Source organism: Ambystoma mexicanum, chromosome 5p, assembly GCF_040938575.1.
Source record: "Ambystoma mexicanum isolate Mex_15411 chromosome 5p, UKY_AmexF1_1, whole genome shotgun sequence".
In the NCBI taxonomy this organism is placed as follows: Eukaryota; Metazoa; Chordata; class Amphibia; order Caudata; family Ambystomatidae; genus Ambystoma; species Ambystoma mexicanum.
In genome coordinates, this window is record NC_090930.1 from 882,467,085 (window position 1) to 882,489,633 (window position 22,549).

At 46.5% G+C, this 22,549-nt stretch overlaps 1 protein-coding gene across 11 annotated transcripts in view; it reads right to left on the reverse strand.

Moving 5' to 3' along the window:
- COA1 (cytochrome c oxidase assembly factor 1) overlaps positions 1-22,549 on the reverse strand; it is an 813,838-nt gene that overhangs the window by 201,243 nt on the left and 590,046 nt on the right. For all 11 annotated transcript variants that reach the window (XM_069613311.1, XM_069613319.1, XM_069613316.1 and 8 more), the window contains one exon: positions 11,613-11,714. In XM_069613311.1, the coding sequence (XP_069469412.1) occupies positions 11,613-11,706 (94 nt within the window). In that variant the 5' untranslated portion in view covers positions 11,707-11,714. The remainder of the gene's footprint in view (positions 1-11,612; positions 11,715-22,549) is intronic.

A 22,549-nucleotide genomic window follows, 5' to 3' on the forward strand; every position in this document is an offset into this window, starting at 1 on the left:
ACCTATACCTACATTGGAAGTATCAGTTTGTACAATGAATGTTTGGTGGTAGTCAGGAGCTCTCAGTACTGGGGCTTGGCAAAGAGCTTTCTTCAGTTTTTCAAAGGCCTGATTGCACTCCTCATTCCATTTGACCTTTTTAGGGAATTTTGGAGAGGAGATTACATTCAGTGGAGAAGCGATGGTCCCATAGTTCTCAATGAAATTCCTTTAATACCCAGTGAGGCCTAGGAAGGCTCTCACCTGGGTTTGAGTAGTAGGTGTTGTCCAATTTTGCACAGCTTCAATTTTGCTGAGCAAAGGCCTTATTTCTCCACCTCCTACCTCATGCCCAAGGTAGACCACTTTACTTTGACCTATCTGGCATTTACGTGCCTTGATAGTCAAATTGGCCTGCTCAAGAGCCTGCAAAACATGCCCTAGGTGGTTCACATGTTCCTCCCAGGAGTGGCTGAAGACTACAATGTCATCCAAGTATGCCATGCAGAAGTCCTCCATCCCAGCTAGAACTTGATTCACCATCCTTTGGAATGTAGCAGGTGTATTTTTTAATCCAAAAGGCATAACCTTAAACTGATACAAGCCAACTGGGGTTGAAAATGCAGTTTTCACCTTGGCATGGTCTGTCAAGGCTATTTGCCAATAGCCTGACGTAAGGTCAAATGTGCTGAGGTACTTGGCTGCACCAAGTTTATCCACCAACGCATCTGTCCTTGGCAAAGGGTGGGCATCAGTCTTAGTGACTGCATTAAGAGCTCTATAGTCCACACAGAATCTCAAGTCTTTGGATCCTGCATTTGGTACTAACACAACTGGGCTAGACCATGGACTAGTAGAGGGCTCTATTACCCCGAGATCAAGCATCTTCTTGACCTCCCCTTTGATATGGGTTCTCACATTTTCTAACATTCTGCATCCTCTGCTTTTGACTGGCAGACAGTCACCAATGAGTACCTCATGCTGTCCCCAAGGGGTCAAGCCTGGTGAGAGTGAGAACAGGGAGGCAAACTGATTTAACATAGATTTGCACTCCTCTTGTTGCTCAGGTGTCAGATCCGAAGAGAGATTGACTCCTTCAATTTTCTCATCTAAAGGTATACCTCTGAGGAGATCAGGGAGAGATTCACTCTCTTCTTCCTCTGCTGCTGGAGCTAGAAGCAAGGCTCCTACTTCAGGTCTGGAGACGTACGCTTTCAGTCGGTTGGTGTGGAAGACTCTAGGAGCTTCCCTGGGTCTGCCCAGATCCACCAGATAGTTGACCTCCCCAAGTTTTCCCACAACTTTGAAGGGTCCCATCCATTTGTCTTGCAAGGCCCTCTGCCTTGTTGGGAGCATAACGAGAACTAGCTGGTCTTGAGTGAACTCAACCATGTTAGCCTTTTGATCATGCCAATGCTTGACCAAAGCTTGTCCAGCTTTCAGGTTATCACTAGCTTCTGCCATCATGTGTGACATTCTCCTTCGGAGACCTATTACATAGTCAGTCACTCTGACTGGCTTGAGGGGAGGAGCACCTTCCAATCCCTCCTTAATCAGGGCCAACGGACCTCTGACTGGATGGCCATAGAGAACTTCAAAGGGAGAATAACCTACTCCCTCCTGAGGGACTTCTCTATAAGCAAAGAGAAGGCATGGCAGTAGAAGGTCCCACTTTCTTTTCAGAGGTTCCTCTAAAGCACCTATCATGCTCTTCATGGTTCTGTTAAACCTTTCTACCAACCCATTTGTCTGGGGGTGGTATGCGGTTAAGAACTTGTAAGAAACTCCACAGGTTTTCCACATGGCTTTCATGTAGTGGGACATAAAGTTTGACCCCCTATCGGATATTACTTCCTTAGGAAACCCAACCCTGGTAAAAATACCAAGGAGGGCCTTAGCCAGAGCTGTAACAGTCCTCATAGGAATTGCCTCAGGGTACCTAGTAGCATGGTCTACTACAACAAGGATAAACCTGTTGCCTGAGGAGGTTGGGGGATCAAGGGGACCAACAATGTCAATCCCTACCCTCTCAAATGGGACTCCCACAACTGGGAGAGGCACTAAGGGTGCCACATTCTTGGAGCCAACCTTACCAGAAGTTTGGCAGGTATGGCAGCTCTTGCAAAACTTATCTACTTCTGCCCCCATTATTGGCCAATAGAAGTAGAGTGAGAGCCTTTCTTTGGTCTTCTTGAAACTCAAGTGACCAGCCAAAGGAATCTCGTGGGCTAAGTGCAAGAACTGTTGTCTGTTTTCTTGAGGTACTACAAGGCGTTTGTAGTCTCCAGGTTCAGACTCAGTTGGTTCACTGTAGAAGAGGCCATCTTCCCAGTGCAACCTATACTTCCCAGGCTCTTGCCCATCAGCCTGAGCAGCTGCCTGGTGGCGGAGACCCTCCAGAGTTGGACATTCTCTTTCTCCCTTACGAAAAGCTGCCCTGCTGGGCCCACCTTCTGCCAATAAAGACTGCAGCTCAGGATGGTCCTCAGGGTCCAGATCTCCAATAAGTTCTTGGCCTCCCACTAGCTCTTCTTCAGAGTCTAGTTCAACCACACAGGGTTGTACCTCCCTCTCAGCCTCAGCTGGAGGTGGAGTTACAGGTGTAACTGTGGCAACCGAGGGGAAGTCCTTGTTGGAAGCACTGGAGTGCTTGCTGCTGGCTTTTTCCTAGGAGTCTTGGGTTGCCCCTTTGCTCCTGATCTGGTAGTTACTGCAGTGAGTTGCTCCAGTGGTAAAGGAGTGATCTCTGTCATCATCTCCTTAGATAACCCTCGCAGGGTTTTCTCTCTTGCAGGTTTTGTGAGCTCATGTACCCTTTTACTAGGAGGTCTGGGGATATGTGACACAACTCCAAGAGCTTTCAGGTCATTACCCAACAGAACCCTACCTGGTACTTCACATTGTATACTGACAGGTATCTTTACAGCCATATCATTACACTGGATGAGAACTGGTAACTGGGGACACATCTGCACAGGCACTTCAGCTAACTTGGTGAGGCATTTGGGTGCCTTAGCAACATCCTCTGCCTTGAAAAATGACTCATCCACCAGTTATGCTGGCCGCAGTGTCTCTAATGGCAGGAGTCTCCTGACCACTCACCTGGACACTGTCTTTATAATACTCTTTAGTATTATCTGGGATAGAATTATACACATCTAAATTCTGTTGTTCCCACAACCCCAGAGAGAATAAAGAAACACTGGCTGAGACACCAATGGGTTCATCAGCCAGCAGTAGAAAGTTTCCACTTGCCATTGGGACTTCCTCTTCTGGAGCGAAGGCTAAGGAGGCAAGTTGGATCCCTGAAGGTTTACCCTTGCATCGGGGATCTCCTTTCACATGGTCAGTAGAGCCACAAACAAAGCATTTACCAAATGCCTTTTGGAATGGTGGCTTGTTCTGGCCTCCCTCTTGCTTGGCACCAGAGGGTACACTATTCTGCTGTGGCTTCCCTTGTGGTTCACCCTTATGGTTTTGTTTGGGGCCCTCTTTGGAATTTGCAGTATTAGAATTCTCTTTGGAGTCCTTTTTAGGCTGTTTCCCCTCATCCTTTTTCTGAGTTACCCCAGAATCCTTGTGAGTGGCCCTGTTGGCAACCCACAAGTCAGCAGCCTTAGCTAGCTTTCAGGAATCTAATTCCTTTGAGTCAGCCAAGTGCTGTCTGAGCTCAGGAGAGCAGGCATCATACATTGACTCCAACATAAAAAGATTCTTCATACCTTCATAAGTGTTCACCTTGTAACCCTTAATCCATCCCTCTAGGTTTTTCAACCCTTCACTTACCCAGGTAGCCCAAGGGGTACCATCATGCTTTTTGAGGGTTCTAAACCTCTTAAGATACTGGGAAGGGGTCTTCCCAAATCTAGCTATCAGAGCTAGTTTCACACATTCATACTCTTTCCTATCCTCCTCCCCCAATTCCATTACCACATCAGTTGCAACTGGGGGAAGCCTAGAGAACAACCAGGTGAGTAAGTCATTTCCTGTGATGTTCTGGAGCCCATGATTATATTCAAACAGAGACAACCAATCCAACACATCCAACTTAGGCTCATACATACCAACCAATTCTTTAGGCATCCGGGGTCTTTTAGGACTGGAACTTCTAGAGGAGCCAGAGAGAGAAGTATTTTCAACAGATAATTTCTTCATTTCTAGCTCATGCTTGAGCTCCATTTCCCTTAGTCTTAGTTCTTGATTCAGTTCCTGGTGTCTTTGTTCAGCCTGAGTATTAAGTTTATTAAACTCTAATTCAAGTTTCATCTTCTCTAGTTCAAGATATTGAGGACTAAGTGTGGGACTTGGTAAAGGTCCAGTAGGTACAGCAGGTAGAGCAGACAGAGGCCTGGGGGGGACAGTCACAGCAGCCTCACCATCCTCTTCTGACTCTTCCTCAAGATCATCAACATCTGGTTCAGTTTCAATCTCAATACTGTTATCTACAGTTGCTGGAGTGGTAGGTTCCTCTGAACCATCATCCAGGCTTTGGTTAGCTAACAACCTTTCTATTAGTTCCATTTTCTTGCCTTTAGTCAGGAGATTCTTATGCTTACAGAGAACTCTTAAACAATCAGCAGTTTTTGTAGCAAGGGACTCTTGACTATTACTTTCCATAGTTAACATGTTAGAAAGATTACTTTTTCAGTGCTAAGCTTTGTGGTTAGTTGCACTAAGGTATCCTAAAGCACTCTAAAATGTATACTCCATACAAATCCCACCGCTGTACACCAGTGTTAGGCAGAAACCTGTGCAGTTCCCTTTGGGAACACTGCAAAAGATTTAGGACTACAGGTGTTAGCAGTAAACCCACTTGGTAGCAGTCTGTACCACCCAGATTTACCTGGTAGCTGTGGCTGAGCAGTCAGACTTCCCTCAAGAAGAGTTAGGCAGTATGCAAAGTATATAAAATAGGCACTCAGATAAAATAACACAAGCAAACACTGACCAGAGCTTTGGTATCAAAGTATATAATTATTTATTTAAAAACACACTGTTTGAAACACTCTAGCACTCTTATTGTAAAACACTCTATACACAGTTACTATTATAATATGTACAACCCTTATTCCTTATCAGATAAGTCTTAGTTAACACCACTTATTTCCATACAGAGGTGAGCGCTTAACTATAGATGGCACTCCAATATGTTCATGAAGAAGGGAGGGAAAAAGACAGAATATGGAAAGATACACCACTCTAAGATTTAGAAACACTATTAGCAAGGCAGAAGAGCAAAAGTCACTTGTGAGCCAAAGTCCATAGGCTGGGCCCACTCTTCGAGAGAGCAGAGCACAAATGCGCCCAAGATCACACAGTTACACTAGGCTTAGAAAGTCTTGCAGAGAGTTCGAAAAAGAGTTTAGAGAGGCTCAGAAAAGTTTAGCCAGGGTGTCCCAGGCTAACCCAGGTTCGAAAGCCGGGGGCTAAATCTACCCTGTACAGTCGGTGGCAAGGGAAGCCAGGCGGGACACGGTACCTTAAGTGGGAAGGATCCTCCAGCGGTGGCAGTTGTTCCTGGCAGCGGGTGCAAGTCTCGTCGTCGTCCATGTGAAAAGAAGATCTCGACTTGGAGGAAAGATGAAGGTCGTTGCACTGCCAGGGAAGAAACCAGCCGCTGAGTTTTCCGGTTAAAGGTATTACCCTTTATTTCACGGTCGTGGTAAAACGTGGTATTCCGGTTGCCGGGGTGCTTGGCACAGGCAAGGTGGCCACGAGATGCGTCGGGAAGGTGAAAAGACGGTGAAACTGGTTATCCCCACCAGTCAAAGGAAGAAGACTCTCCGGCGGGAGATCTCCTCTGTCGTTGGGAAAAGTGGTGAGACGGTCCAGCAGGGCTCCATCGTTGGTGTTGTCGGCTCAGCATCTCCTTCGTCGGATACTTAGGTCCTGTGGCGTCTTCTGAAGTTCCAGTCCCCAAAGCCCTGCTTTTATGCAGAAAACCCCCATTCACTCAGCCTAGCTGTCACTCAAACATGCTAAGTGGTGAGCCGGCCGGCTCACCACTTGGGCCAATCAGGACCGAGTGCGACTTGAGTTGCCTAGGCAACTCAGTCCAGGGTGCCTAAATCCCCCTCCACCCCGCTTAAGTACCCCAGACAGAGTGGCACCACTTTGGAGGGCTTCTGTGGAGAAGCCCGCCAAAAAGTGGAACAAAGGGCTAGACTTGGGTTGGAGTCACAGAAGAGAACACAAACGCCATTTTAGAACCGAGTTTTGGCAAAAAATACCAACCGGAGAATTAATAGTAATTAAATATTATGTTCGAGGCTATCGTAATTAAATAAATAAAGATAGTAGCCTCGAACAATGGGAAAATCCCATAGAGAAATATTCGCGGTTGAATATAAAAAGTAGTATCCACTGCCACCAGCCAAAACTCGATCAGGGGGGACGGAGAAGTGCTCCCTCGACTAACAAACCCCGGGGCAATTGATGGTTTGTACTGGCTCTGTTCAGAATTCAAGACTAGTAAAGTCAATGGTGACTTTACATGCCCTGGGAGACAGTAGTCAGTCCCAGGGTATGGAGTCTATACTGGGGGGTCACTATGAAAGCCCTGTGTTACTGCACTGAGGGTGCTGTGTAACACACATCACAAAAACACATGAAGCCCTATGGGGTAAAAGACCCCATAGCCCATTAAACACATCTAGAGTCAAAGAATCAAACTCAAATCATGCCCAAGAGTGAGGGTAAAAGAGTCTCACTCTTGGCAGGAGAAAAAAATAAACCCCAAAAATCCAGCAAAGCTGCTGGGGGACTCACTAGGTTTGAAAATTCAGCCTAAACAGAGAATTCTCCCTAACACAAATGCACAGGTAGAATACGCCTACAGGTATCTAACTGTTGTTAAAAATGGGCCGGAAGGCAACAAACATAACATTGATCAGAAGGATGAAGAAAATACTGAAATGAAAAAAGGAAGTAGTTAGTACCATAGGAAATGAAGGGTTTTTTAATCCGACAAGGATTTTTTTCCCCAGACCCAAGGATTAGAAAAGCAAACACAGAGAGCCTCATTACGAATCAGGCGTTAAGGGGTTAACAGCGCCGTAAACGGCGCCGACCCTTAACGCCTGATTCCGAGGTCCCTTTGCGCCATGGTGAGTTTAACGCCAGCTTTTTGCAGGCGTTAAAATCCATGGCGCTAAGGGACCATGGTGCTAATTACGCCACCGTAATTTACAGTGGCGTAATTAGCACCTTCCCCACTCCCATTATGCCCTATGGGGCAAAAAATGGGAATGGGGAAGGGTAAAATGGGAAATGGGGATTTACCGCCCCACTCACCTTGGAATGGGGCGGTAAATCCGCCATCCACCATGGTGTAAACGTAGTTTACACCATGGTGGTAAGGGTACGACCCAGGCGGTAATTTACCGCCTGGGTCGTAATGAGGCCCAGAAACTGAGCGCAACGCACAGTACACTGGTTTGTAAACTAAATATGAGGGTAAAAAAAAGGTTAACTGTCTATTATGCAATTTAGTACATTTTAAAAAAATGCAAACACTAACACACCTTTTTCTTTCATCACAGAAATGGAAAAAGTGATACTTCCGCCAAGTACGATAGCCAATTAAAAATATCTATGTGGATTCTGAAGTAAGGAGTAAGTATATTGGCAGGCATTTTCTACACATGGGAATCTACACGTCTAATCTATGGTACTAATATGCTACAGTGCCTGTAGGCTGCCCTTCTATCTTCAGTGAGTAACCTACGCCTTACAACCAAGGTACAAGGAGTATAGTTCCTATCCACAACCATCGCTGCATATGAAAACAATGGACCTTGTAAATTAGCTGCTTATAAATTTACTTTTCGGCCATCGTCTGCAGCCATGAAGTTAAGACACTAGGGCATCAACACAACTAGTGCATTTCACCACACCCATATTGACTTGTAACTCCACTGTTAATTGGAGATATAAAAGCAATGAGCCTTGCTTTTATATCTACAATTAATGCACCAACCATTTTAAAATGAGGGTGAATACGTAATACTGCTAACTGTGTGCCAATCTAGTTCATGTGTGCCATGACAAAGCCTACACATTGAATACCTCAGCGACTACTAATGCCTGTGGAAATTCCCCCCGAACCCTGGGAGCTTTTTCTACAGATTTCCCCAAGAAGCAACCACAGTCTCTGGGCAATACAGTCCTCTGGTTATGTGAAGGACATACATTAACACACCCCCTTCTTTCGAATTTAGTTCTCGCATAACGCTAAAGATACGACAATCACTTTCCTAACACACTGTCGGCGCCTGCATTTCCTTCTTTAAAAATCATATCAATTCAAAGAATACAACTGAGGCAGTTTATTGAGTCTCACTTTTGGCAATTGCGCTATCAAACTTTAGTAATTCAAAGAGCTGTATCTTTGGGCCCTCGAGCCCAATAACTGAGCAATAAACTGAGAGAACAGGCCACATTTTGCAAGAATACATAGATTGGGTTTCAACCCTACACAATATCAATAAAACGCCTCCTGCTTTAGTGTTGACAGTGTTTGCACCTTGGCTTTGGAGCAGTGTTAGTAACTGCAGAGGAAATGTACAAGAGCGACCCCCTGGTCATCAGACTCGTTTTCGCTGCACCTACAAACAGCCTTCATCTGGGTATATGCCCGGGATGCAGCTAATGTAAGCATGGCGAAATCTCAATACTTGCACAACATTTTAAAATAATTAATTAACCAGAATAATCGTGTGCTGATCATTTGCTCTGCATTAAAAGTGTTCAAAATTAAATCGCAAGAGATTATCTGTAAATGCTCTCCATGGTGTGCCATTCCCGTTGTCTATAGTAGCAACCACTTTCCTTAGGTTAGTGTAAGTGGGACGGCGCAAGGAACTTCCGGTAAAAATTATACAACCAGAAAGAAGACAAGCACACAATAAGGATGTTATATAAAAGAATACGCTGTAAATTACAAAATAAAACAGACGACTTTCACCCTCTCACTAGACCCCCCTTGTGGTGACTATTTTGAACATTATCTTTATTTTGAAACCTCAAACTTTTAAACTTAAATCTCGAAAAGGAAATTTCGGCAAACACACGTTGTCATTCTTTGCATTGCTCCTGACAATGTACGTTTCATTTTAATTAGTTAAAATGTTTCCCTTCTGATGCCCTCCTGAGATGGTCTCAGCCCGTATCCTATCCTCCAACTCACGTTCCACCCTCCCCCATAGTGATGTATTTTATTTTAACATTGTAACTAGGGGAATACGCCCCGCTACCCATTTTTGCCTTGATGATCGCACCTCTTCCTTTCCAAAAAACAATGTCTCCTACCCTTTTTCAAAAAGGTGTTTCTTCCAAATATATTAAATTTAGTTTCCACCCCTCCGTTCCTCCCTGGAACCAGATTACCTCTACCTCCTAATTATTTGGAATGGGTGCTTCATGTTTTCAAACTATTCCTCACTTTTGGTTTCCAAACTTATCCTTTATTCTTTTCAAACATTAGCATTTCAACCTTTAATTTGGAATTTAACAGCATACATAAATATTTTCCGAGTCTGCTTTCTGTTTCCGGTATAGAGAAAGACTTCCCACCACGCTCTAGTTTCTGCAGCGAAACCAAACCCTATCAGAGGAGATTACTTCACCCTCTAAACCCCTACGAACAGGGATTTGTACCTTAAAATGTGGGACCAGTAAATGATCAATGATATTAGTCTTTGGGGTGGGGAGTACCAAAGGTTCAAAGGTCCACCTCTGATCGATAGCAAAAATGCAGCTAAGGTTGTAACATTCATCTTCAGTGAAATATTTGTGCCATTTGCGTAGCGAATCAGGAGGGTTAACAGGAGCCCAAGAACATGGTCCGACTAAGTACACTGGTTTTACCCTCACTCTACTGTTGGACTTAGTTCTAAGGTCCTTTTGGTTTTCTGCACATCTGATCCATGGTTTATGTGTTTTCTCCCCCTAATTTTTCCTTTCATATTACTTTCTCGTCTGCCTTTTTTACCCCGTCATTCTCCTGGCTCGAAGAGCCCTTTGAGAGAACGCAATACTCTTTACAAAATAAACATATATCAATCAGATCAATTTATCTTATGAGGATTTAGATTTTTAAATTAGTCTTCAGTCTGTTTATGTCAGTTCTGATTGCTTTCGATGACAGAGCAATTCGTTTGTTAGGTATAAGCCTCACATCAATGATTCACAAACATTTTGGGCCCTCATCCAATAGTACAAAATACTATATTATTGCAGCCCACAATTTGCTGACATTTATGCAAAACTTCTTTGCATATCAAGGTCTCTTTTTGCTTTGTTTTTTTCTTTTCTTAGTAAGTTAACTTTTAATTATCACTTTAGGTCATCTAAAACCTACATCAACAAAAAGCAACAACTATGAGATTCACTATTTCCCCATGTCAAATAATTCCATGTCTGTTCCAATCTGGTTTGTCCAAACATTTATGACTCTGCAAGGAAAGTGCCATTTTAGCCCTGTGCTCTCCGACAATGGGGCAGCTTTGATGTTTCTAAAATCCAACTGTAACCCCTGGTGCCCCTCAGCTGGTGGAACCCTATTAAGCCGTCTAGAATTGCATGATTGTGGCATGGTCTAGGCCTGGTTCGAATGTGCGCTCATGCAGCTAATGTGACCCCTTCCCTCGTTGTCGGTCTCTCCTACCCATACGTCTGGGTTTTTGTTGGTACTCTTGTTCAGAGGAGAATTGCCTCGCATTTCGGTGCTGGACTGCCCCAGGGCAGGACAAAGACTGATATGTTTGGGATATTTCTTCTCTGTGAAAAGATAGTGAGCTAAAGACTCTGGGTAAGTCTCTCGTAACCAGGACTAATGTCTGGCAGAGAGACTCCCAGGACCCCCCTTGTTAAATCTGCATATTTAAGTAACTTTGGTCTCACCCTAAGTTACTAGGGGAATCCAGACGTGGACCCCTTGCTCACTATTCTTAGAGAGGCACAGATCCACCCTACTGATGAGGTCCAACCAGACCGAAACACGTGTCTGGGGTTTCTGTTGGTACTCTTGTTCAGAGGAGAATTGCCTCGCATTTCGGTGCTGGACTGCCCCAGGGCAGGACAAAGACTGATATGTTTGGGATATTTCTTCTCTGTGAAAAGATAGTGAGCTAAAGACTCTGGGTAAGTCTCTCGTAACCAGGACTAATGTCTGGCAGAGAGACTCCCAGGACCCCCCTTGTTAAATCTGGGTTTTTTAAATAGACGATTTTCGGTGGTGCTAAGCGGGAAATACAGCAGAACTTCACTGTCTTTTCATGGTCTTCTTCTCCGTTTCCTAATCTGACCCTTTTTCCAGCTCTTCTTTTTGTCTACTGGCTCTTCAATTTGGAAACAATTTCCATCAACCACAAGCAGACAGTCTGACACCAAAATAAACAGACATCACTACAGCTGTCTTTCCACCGGCTACAATAGGAGTTTATACCTAACTAAATTATTCAGGTTTTGCTTGATCCCAAAACTAATTTGGAAGATGCAGGATGGCCATACAAACTCATCTGTTAACACTACTTAAATTTGTCACAGGATGAACACAAAAGATGCAAGATAATTGACAGGACATGTGGGAGGGAAGAACAAAAGCAGAATTAGGTAGACAGACAAGGTCTTACTTTGCATGTAATAGTACATGAGCGCGCATCCTCCTCCAGACACCACTCCCAGGTAAAGAGCCATTTGCTGGAGAGCTTTTATTGAAACAGGCATCTTGCTTTCTGTAATTAAAACAGGGGTGGCATGGTTATGAGTCATGTTAACTGCAAAACACAACAAAGACACTTATCTGGCTACATCTAAGGACAGAATGGCAGAGCCCGGTGAGTGTGGAGGTTTCAACCAATGCTTCAAATTGGGTGAAAGGGGTTGGCGGCCGCTCAAGCGCCTAGAAAGTGGCTTGACCCAAAAAGCAAAGAGGTGCGTGCGGTCTGATAAGAATTATTTGGATTTTGTTAAGCTTCAATAAATCAGTGGCTTCCACATGTAAGAAAAAAACAGGACAATGTCATATTTTAAAAACAGCCAAACAGACAGTGAGTGTAGCGAGCTGAGCAGGTTGAAGGTGGGGTTTGGTGGGTGGGGGCCGTAGGGAGGGACGCGCTTCAGGGGCAACAGTCTGTTAAAGTTGCAGCTTCTGGTACAGGTGAGGAAAGGCTACCTGAGTAGGCACTGCCCCAAGGGTTCAGAGTCTGTAAAAGAATCAGCATCTGGTGCAGAGGGGGGTGGGGGGGGGTAACGACCTGCCTGAAGGGGGCACTGGCATTCTAAATAATTCAAAGTTAGTGATGGCAGGTGAATAATTTCAGTGTCGGGGCATTACCATCTTCCATGAATTAGCCCAAGCAATCGAGTGTAGTGAGGGAGACTAAGTAATGTTGGCAGGTTTAGGGGTGTGCAGCCTCTGAAAATGTTTAACATTTTGGGTTGAAAAGCTGCATTTCACTACAATATATTTGTAGCAAATGGGGTAAAAAGATAAACAGTTTACAATTGTTTTTCTAGAGTAAAACATGAAAACTTCCAACAGATACCCGGCCATCAACAGTTCATAGGAATATCTTGCAACATTTTCATGATGCCTGTGTCCACAGTATCTGCTTTCATTGGCTCTGTAAATCTATTTCATGATGCTGCACCCATCCCCAGGAATGGTCCAAGGCATGGGCCGTATGTGCGGCTGACCATGGCCCGCAGCCATAGGGGCCCACAGCCACCAGGCTTCCAGCATAAAAAAGGAATATTTTCTCAAACGCGGCTGTCCTACCTCCATATAGGAGGCTTGGCTTCCTTCCTGTTTGTCCTAGAGAGGCAACCTGTCACCTCTCAATATCCTGGTGCAACGATCTCAAGACAAATGCCCCTATCCCAGCCGCACCCTAGAGGCCGCAGGCAAAGGGACATTTTTATTTTCAAAGCACCAGTTAGCTGTCTTAAATCTGTGCTCTCCCCGAGGGCAAACGACAAAATCGTTTAAAACCATCTTCCTTATTTTCACATGATCCTATTTGCCATGCCAAAAACGTTTATTTTAGCTCAAATGTAACATTTTACTCACATTTTATATGAAGCATGTCTTTGTGAAACAATAAAACACAATCAGGTACCCTTTTTAACACATTAACTTTTGTTATGCGTGTTAAAGTCTCCAAAGTACATTTTCAAAATCCACAAGCCATGTTTTGCCTTCTGCTAAATTTAATTCTGGTATTTGTAATCTTCCATTCAAGGTGGGGGGAATAATGACACAATTGTTAACTTTTTGCCTAACATAGTTCTATAAGGATATTTGTGTGAGTACTTTACTATGGTTTGCGTACTTTACAAGTTCTCTTTATAAAACAGAGTATTATTGAAAGTCAAACTTAGGGGTAAGAAGGGTAAGGATGCGAGGGCGAATAAGTCATGACTATATGTCCAGGAGGTGGCAAGAGAGGTTTCAAACATGGAGAACAGAGGGGTTATTTTCTCTGGTTCTGGCCCTCTGCTGATTTTCAGGGCATAAATCGAAAATACATATAGGTGGACAGCATCCACCCACTTCTCCCAAGGAGCAAACACAACCCTGCTTGTGTTTTTGAGGCCAGCATTCAAGTGTTCAGCTACTCAGATTTCACTCCAGGTTGTTATGTTTCCACTGAAGATGCTTACGCACAAGACCACATAAAAGTGTCATCAAAGCACAAGTCTCCTGTTTGGATTTTGGCGTTGCTTCGAAAATGTCATTATAAATTGTTGTGTTTTAAAAGGTGGGCACCTTTTATACTCCTCCCTCAGGTTATTTTTCCAGTGTTGATTACTTTTTATTTTAAAGGCAAATGCTCATTTGTCCTGTGTACTGGTTCTAAAGGGAAAGGTCAATTGAACTCAATTTGTATATTTCACTTTAAGATATGTTCACTTCATGGCATCTTTTGATTTTTACTACGGGTGCAGAGATTCCCACACTGAATGATGCGAGGGAGCTGTAATACCCATCTCCAGGTCGAAATAACATTTAAAATTACATTTTGCAGCAGGAATAGAAAAAAAACATATGATTTAAAGGAAAGTCTAAACGTATAACATCTCTGCAACAGTCACCTAATCTGCTGAATTGTCTTTGCAGCATTCTGCTATAGGATCTACTTCTACACCTGCAAAGCAGATTTGGCCTGCCCACCCACCCCAATCAACGGCCAGGTGGTCCATAAATGAGGCTCATTTCCAATTTTGAATGGAGCAGCACTTGCTAATTTTGCAAGATGCATGCTAACACGTCACCAAGCCTGAACCCAGTAGAAGAGGAGAAAGAAACCCTGCCACAACCAGTGATTTAGATGAGCATGGCAAGGAGAACGGGTGCACCTATGCCCAGTGCCCCCATGTACTCAACACCTATGTATATATTATTGAGCACCTCCATTCCACACTTTTTCTTTTTTTAGGACTTGAGCCATGTTCATTTTTTTAACATTTGAAAACCTGAACAATGCTTACTTCCCTGCCTCAAGACCTCCCAGGTAAATAGGCTCTATCACACTATAAGGCAATCCTGCAGTAGACACAACCTGCCCCGACTACCAGGTCCAATCCATGCCCTGACATGACATCCTTGGAACTTGCTTGGAGTTTATTTCTCTTGACAGCCAGAAAAATTCTCATCTGTAGCTTCTGAAATAAAAACATATTGCTAGTTTGGACAATATGGCCAAATATAGCTGCAATAAAAACAAAAAATAAATGTGGGAAACGCCTGCAAAAACTGCATTTAACTTCATTTAGCAAAATACACACACCATATTTGTGCAATGCCTTCCACAGTCAGATGGTGTTTTCAAAAAAATGTTTCAAAAATACCTTTTACAAACAACATTTCTACCAATTACATCTGGGTAGAGATAGGCTCAAGTTCCTGAATTTCAGACTGGTCTCAAATCCCGGCTTCTCCAATTAACTAAAGTATGTGCTCCTGGCAAATCCTTTTAAGTCACCATACCTTATCTGGCAAAATTAAAAGTCTTTTCAAGGTATTCAGCTCACAGTGTCTGCTACTTCAAAAAAGGTTCTCTCCTGATATTTCCATATAAGTAAATATTAATAGTCACACGTTTATTTCTCTCCTGCCTTACTCGTGGCAATGTATTTTTAATTTAACTTCACATGATACCGTTGTTTCGAAGACTCAACCTATAATATTTTCTGTAATATCAATGATGTCACTTTGTATGCAAATAAAGGGGAGCCCGCACACCTTTTGCCGCCCAGGGCCTCGCAAATCCTGGCCCGTAGTTGTGGCAGGGTGTTTAAAAGGTACTGTGACGTCATGATCTCGCGCAAGCTCTCCACCTTGCAGGAACTTGTGCGAGATCAGGAAGCTGCACGAAGCGTTCACAAGCAGGCCGCAGACATTTGAGAGCGAACGAGCGCTGGGAGAGGGCCCTGGAAAATGTTGCACAAGACGCTATTGATTAAAGAACTTCATGTATGCAGAGTAGATTAGCAGTTGCTGGTGATGTCAAATGGAGCTAAAATAAATAACAAGCTGTGGGGACATCACATGATCGCGGGAGCGTGTTCTCGCGAGACGGGATCTCGCGAGCCCACGCTCCGCGGGAAAACGTTCCCGCTTCAGAGTTGGCGCCCTGCCAGCTGAAGCGGTCACAGAGGAGCGCTGCTCCTGATTACATGACAAGGAGAAGTGAGTTACAGAACTCACACCACAGCTTCTAGGGCGTAACACCACAGCCACTGGAGGCTTCATGGGGGCCCTAGAAGTTTACAGCGTGCCACCGGTGAGCACAACCTTTCCACAGTGAATCAACTGGGAAGCACAGGACTTGGTCGCATTGAACTGTGAGTAAGCGCCCCGCGCCACCAGGCCGCCTTAGAGCCTCTCTACCTGTTGTCAGTCAATAAAGACTGTTAGAAACCCTACAGCGTCCTGTCATCCATTTAGGCCACAACATAACTGGCGACGAGGATACCAGAAGTCCCACGGGCCCACCATGCAAGGCGCCACACCACCCCCTGCGTTTCTCCCCTTGCCAGGGACACCGGCGATTCCTTGGATGCAATGGGAACCCCTTTTTTCCACCTACTTGGAAGCGGTGGGCGGCACGCGATATGCCCCCATCAGGAAGAGGGCGATGCTGTTGAATGCGCTAGGGGTTGAAGGTCAGCGCATCTTTGCCGGCCTTAAAGAAATACCTGCGGCCGACGATGACGTCGAAGACGACGATGTTTACAAAGAAGCGACTCGTCGCATCATGAAGAGGTTCACCAATAAGGAGAACATTGTACTGCACAGGCTGAGATTCTACACTCGCAAACAGGAAGGGAGCGAACCCGTGGATGACTACATCACCAGGATGAGGGAACTCGCTTCTCTTTGCGCCTTTGGAGAAAATGCAGAACAGGTCATCTGCGACATGCTCGTTGTCCACACCAACTCTAGGAAAGTACAGGACAAACTCATCCAAGAAAAGGAGGTCACCCTCGATAAAGCCATCCAGATTGCCAGGGCGGAGGAAGAAACCTCCAGCAGACGCAAGGAGGCGGGAAGTCACCTGCCCGTGCCCGAAATGGCGGCGCTACAATGGAGAGGTCGCAGAGACAAGCATTCCCGCGACGGCCCCAAAGACAAAAGTCCCAGGAAAAAGGAGGCACCGAAATGTTACAGATGCGCCAGCCACAAGCACATGGCGAACGACCGCGACTGTCCCGCCAGGAATAAGGAGTGCTCCAAGTGCGGACGCATTGGCCATGTGGCTCCAGCATGCATGTGGCGGGAGAAAACTGTGTCCCGTGTTGACGGTGACTGCACCTCAACTGATGATGATGAACTGCAGGACAGACCCATGGTTGTCATGGTCAATGCCCCCCATGCCAGAAGAGAAAAGCCCCACTGCACCATTAAAGTGGACGGAATAGAAACGCGCGTCATGGCTGATTCGGGATCCAACCGCATCCTTTTTTCCTATTAACACGTACAAGGAGATGATGGGACAAGAAAAAGTGGAGATTAGATCAACCAGGCAAAAATCCACCGTGTTTGGAGGGGCAACGGTCGACCTGTTGGGCTACATCAAGGCCCGGATCGATTTCAAAGGGAGGTCTACCACCACCAAAGTGTATTTTTCACCCAACGGTCCAGCCGTGCTGGGGTGGGATGACCAACACAAACTCAGCATGAAACTAGATCCCAGCACTCCGGAACAGGTGCTCATGATCTCGTCAGGAGCAGCGCAAAACTACAAGGAGATCTTTCCAAACCTGTTTTCCGAGAAACCGGGAAAAGTGAAAAACTTTGTCCACAAAATTCGGCTGAAACCCAACGCCACCCCAGTCAAGCACAAAGTAAGGGCAGTACCTGCCACCGCAAGACCAGCTTTGGACGCCCACCTGAGGAAGATGGTCGAAGAAGGAACCATTGAAACCGTAGAATCCTCAGAGTGGCTGAGTCCGGTAGTACTAGTAAAGAAAAAGTCCAGCAACGACCTCAGGATCTGCATCGACCTGAGAAGCCTGAACTTGGAGGTGATCACGGATAGCTTCCCACTCCCCAGCATCAATGAGATTGTCCTCATGATTAAGGAGGCGGCCATTTTCTCGAAGCTGGACATGCGTGATGCCTATCACCAGATTCCTCAAAACAAGTCCTCCCGCCCCCTGACGGCGTTCATCACTCCTTTTGGCACCTTCTAATACACCCGCATGCCTTTCGGGCTATTGTCCGCAGCATCCGCATTCCAGAGGATGATGAACTCCCTACTGAAAGGCCTCACCAATGTCTCATTCTTCCAAGATGACATTCTGGTATACGCCAAGGACAACGAGACCCATGACAAGGCACTCAAGTCGGTCCTAAGCAGACTTCAGGAGGAAGGCATTCACCTACGCCATGAAAAGTGTGTCTTCGGGGTGAACAAGGTAGAATATCTTGGGTACTGCATCTCGAGTGATGGGGTAAGCCCCAAGAAGAACCTCATGGAGGCATTACAGAAGCACCGGCACCGATGTCCAAAGAGGAACTACGCTCATTCTTAGGCCTAGCCGAGTACTATGCCAAATTTGTCCCCAGGTTCTCTGAGACCACGTCTCCCATGAGGGAGCTTCTGAAGAAGGGGGCAGCGTACTTTTGGGGCCCAGAACAAGATGAGGCTTTCGGCGAAATCAAGAAAAGGATTCTACACGCGCCGTGTCTTAAACCATACAACCCTGAATGGGACACCTACATCACCACTGACGCCAGCGCATACGGCCTAGGGGCCACCTTGACCCAGAAGAAGGGCGACACTGAGAACATTGTGGCGTTTGCATCCAAGGCATTATCCTCATCCGAGAAGAATTACTCTACGGTAGAAAAAGAGATGTTGGCATGCGCTTGGGCCGTCGACTATTTCAGATCATACGTATGGGGGACAAGATTCAAGTTGATCACTGATCACAAACCCCTAATTCACATGCTGAGCCCGGGCGGCACCAAGACGGCCACCCCCAGACTGGCCAGCTCCAAGAGTATACCTATGAGATACAACACATTGCGGGCTGGAAAAACGCACAAGCGGACTGCATGTCCAGGCTCCTCAACCAAAGCGCCCCCGGTACCACATTCCTGGAAGACGAAAGTGTTGTTGCGTCCATTGGCGACTTGAGGAACGTCGAGTACATGGAAATGAGCGAGCGCCACTGGCAGGAAGAGTTCGAGCAGGACTACGCCCTAAGGACTACGCCCTAAGGCACGTAAGCACCTGGGTTCGAAATGGATGGCCCAACGAGAGAGCGATCCCCGAAGGCCTTCGTCCCTACTGGAAGGTGAACGAGGAAATCACCGCCATGAACGGTCTCATTCTCAGAGGTGATCAAATCATCCCACCCAGCGGAATCCGCAAAGTCATACTGTGCAGAGCACACTCGGGCCATTTAGGGTGCAACATGACCAGACGAAGGATACGCGACGCATACTGGTGGCCAGGTATGGACCAGGACGTTCGGCAGATGGTCGATAGGTGCCACGAATGCTCCAACAGCGACAAGCGCCTAGCCGTGAGGCAAGCCCCCATGCTCCCCACCGAAGTCCCCAAAGGGGTGTGGCGAAAACTGGGGCTGGATTTCATAGGGCCGATGGACAACATGCCCCCAGAGCACAGGTACGGGATAGTCTTGGTCGACTATTTTTCCAAATGGGTGGAAGCTGACTTCACCTGGGACATCACCACAGGAACAGTCATTGAAACACTCACCGCCATATTCCAGCGGGAGGGCCTCCCCGAAGAACTCGTCACGGACAACGGAGTCCAGCTAGTCTCCAGAGAAATGGAAACATTTCTCAAGCTCAACAACATCAAACAGCGAAAAGCAAGTCTATATCACCCACAGGCAAATGGCCTAGTCGAGCGGGCCAACCGCTTCATCAAAGGGGCGCTACAACTGGCTCACGCCTCGGGCCTAGACCCATACAAGACGGTCAAAGAAGCCGTAGCGGCCCACCGTCTCACCCCCAACGCCGTCACAGGTGTTTCACCGTTCCATCTGCTGAGGGGGAGAAGGGCAGCATCCTCACTGGTACCACCATGGCTCCAGCAAGTGAGGGCCGATGAAGACGTTGACATGGATGACGTAACGTGCCGCATGCAGCGCAACAAAGAAGCAATGAAAGCACAGGGGGATTTGCGCCGAGCCGCTCGACACACACAAGTCAACAAAGGGGATCTGGTGAAGATACGACTTCCCCACAAGGACACCTCCACTGGTTCCAGATACAGCAGTCCCATAGAAGTCATGGAGAGAGGGACAAACCACATCTGCACCAGCGATGGCAGGAGATGGAATCTAGAGAGGGTAGCCATGTACCGCAGGAAAGAAGACACTGTACACTCGCAAGGAGACACTGGAGGAGATCAAGTCTGCCAAGAGTCATACGAGAACCATCACCTCCCTAGTGAAGATACCATAGAGCCGCACCATAACAACAACTGTTCAAGCTCCATTCCCCCAACAACACCCAGGGAATCACAGCAAGGAGCTGGACAAAGAGAACCCGAATCACCAGCACCCTCCCAAGGACACTTCATAGATCCCGCTCCATACCCTGATCCTGGCAGGCCCCAGAGAGACAGAGAAGGAAACCCAGGAAATATGCGGACTTCATCATGGAGTGATCACCCATTCTTTTTCCCATTAAAGGAGGTGTGTGGGGACATCACATGATCTCGCGAGCCCGTTCTTGCGAGATCTCGCGAGACGGGATCTCGCGAGCCCACGCTCCGCGGGAAAACGTTCCCGCTTCAGAGTTGGCGCCCTGCCAGCTGAAGCGGTCACAGAGGAGCGCTGCTCCTGATTACATGACAAGGAGAAGTGAGTTACAGAACTCACACCACAGCTTCTAGGGCGTAACACTGAAGCCACTGGAGGCTTCATGGGGGCCCTAGAAGTTTACAGCGTGCCACCGGTGAGCACAACCTTTCCACAGTGAATCAACTGGGAAGCACAGGACTTGGTCGCATTGAACTGTGAGTAAGCGCCCCGTGCCACCAGGCCGCCTTAGAGCCTCTCTACCTGTTGTCAGTCAATAAAGACTTTTAGAAACCCTACAGCGTCCTGTCATCCATTTAGGCCACAGCAAAAACAAAGAGGTGATGGCTGGAAGGTTTAGAATTAATCTTAACCACTGGCAATGCTCTGGGCAACCCCCCAGACCACCGTTCTTCGCCTGCCAAGCCATTACAGAAGGGAAAGACCATATGCAAATCAGGCTTGGCCCCACCCCAAAAGGGGCAGTCCAGCCCGAACTGCTAGGCCACATCCCTTCTGCACGAGACCACAAGCATCCCCAAACATGTTTCGCCCTTGTTGGGGCTCATCAGTGAGGAGTAGCTTGGGTCTCTAGGCCCAGCAGGCACGGGACCCACGTCTGGGCATACCCGTCCCACTCGGGGTGACATAGCAAAAACAAAGAGGTGATGGCTGGAAGGTTTAGAATTAATCTTAACCACTGGCAATGCTCTGGGCAACCCCCCAGACCACCGTTCTTCGCCTGCCAAGCCATTACAGAAGGGAAAGACCATATGCAAATCAGGCTTGGCCCCACCCCAAAAGGGGCAGTCCAGCCCGAACTGCTAGGCCACATCCCTTCTGCACGAGACCACAAGCATCCCCAAACATGTTTCGCCCTTGTTGGGGCTCATCAGTGAGGAGTAGCTTGGGTCTCTAGGCCCAGCAGGCACGGGACCCACGTCTGGGCATACCCGTCCCACTCGGGGTGACATAGCAAAAACAAAGAGGTGATGGCTGGAAGGTTTAGAATTAATCTTAACCACTAGGCCACAACACAAGCGGAAACTGTCGTTGAGCTTTTATTCAGAATTAACCATATCACCGCAACTGGCGACGAGGGATGGGATACATTAAGCGAAGTAAAATGCAGGGAGCAACTCTGCCACCTCCATTTCTACCAACACCTGTCAAACCTACAACTCCAGCGATGCATGCGACCCGGATATTTGCAACTTATGCAGTAGCAAGTACGAGAGCAGTGCCACTGAACGCACTGGGTGCAGAAGGCCAACTGGTGTTTGCGGGCATGAAACCCTCTCCTCTGCCGGGGAGCCAAAGAACAACGACAGTGTGTACGCTGAAGCTATGTGCAGACTAGTGACAAGATGTGTGAAACAAGAGAATAAAGTCCTACATTGCATTCACTTCTATATCAGAGTCCAAGGCCATGCAGAATCGGTGGAGGATTACATAATTTGACTCAGAGAACTAGCAACACTGTTGCATTTTGGTGATCAAGCTGAAAGCACCATGTGCAAGACAGGAAAATATGAGACAAAGACATACAAGGAAAAGAATCATCCGTAGACAAAGCCATGCGAATGGCTAGAGCAGTAGAAGAGAGTGCATGTCACAGAACAGCAGTGATAGAAGTGTACCGAAAAAAGTAGTGGAACTGTGGTCTCGGCAAGGGAGGCGGTAGGTGGAAGCCTAGTGCAACATGTGACAAGGCGTTACGGCTGGGGCATTGCAATAGTCTGACTAGTAACTAAGGCACCTATTACTTTTTTTAAAAAATGTATTTGTATATAGTTACAAAGACCAGCAGAAAACAGATAAATAAAATAATAAAAGACCATTAACTTTACACTTGCAGAGGGACATGAATGGACAAATCTTCTATGCAGAATGCTGAATATGGTCGCAAAAAAGTAGAGGAATGGTAAACAGAAAAAAATATAAAGCAGTGGAACACCGCTCCTGAACATTCCCGCTCACTTCGATTGCTGAAGAACAGAGCAAAGTAGTTTACAGTGTGCAAGTGAAGAGCATGCACTGCAGACAAGAGATAGGCCAGAGAGACCATACAGAAACAGAAAAGTTCGGAAAACGAAGTGCCACAAGCATGGCAGTTACTCTAATGTAGCCACTAACGCAATGCATCCTGTCAAATTTAAAGAGTGTGGTGTGCGAACAAGGCCACTTAGCCTAAGTTTGCCATCAGGGAAGCAGAACAGTCTCTCGCACGTGGAAGTACGAATGTTCAAGTATGGAGATTGCTCCTCAGAAGAGGGAGGCC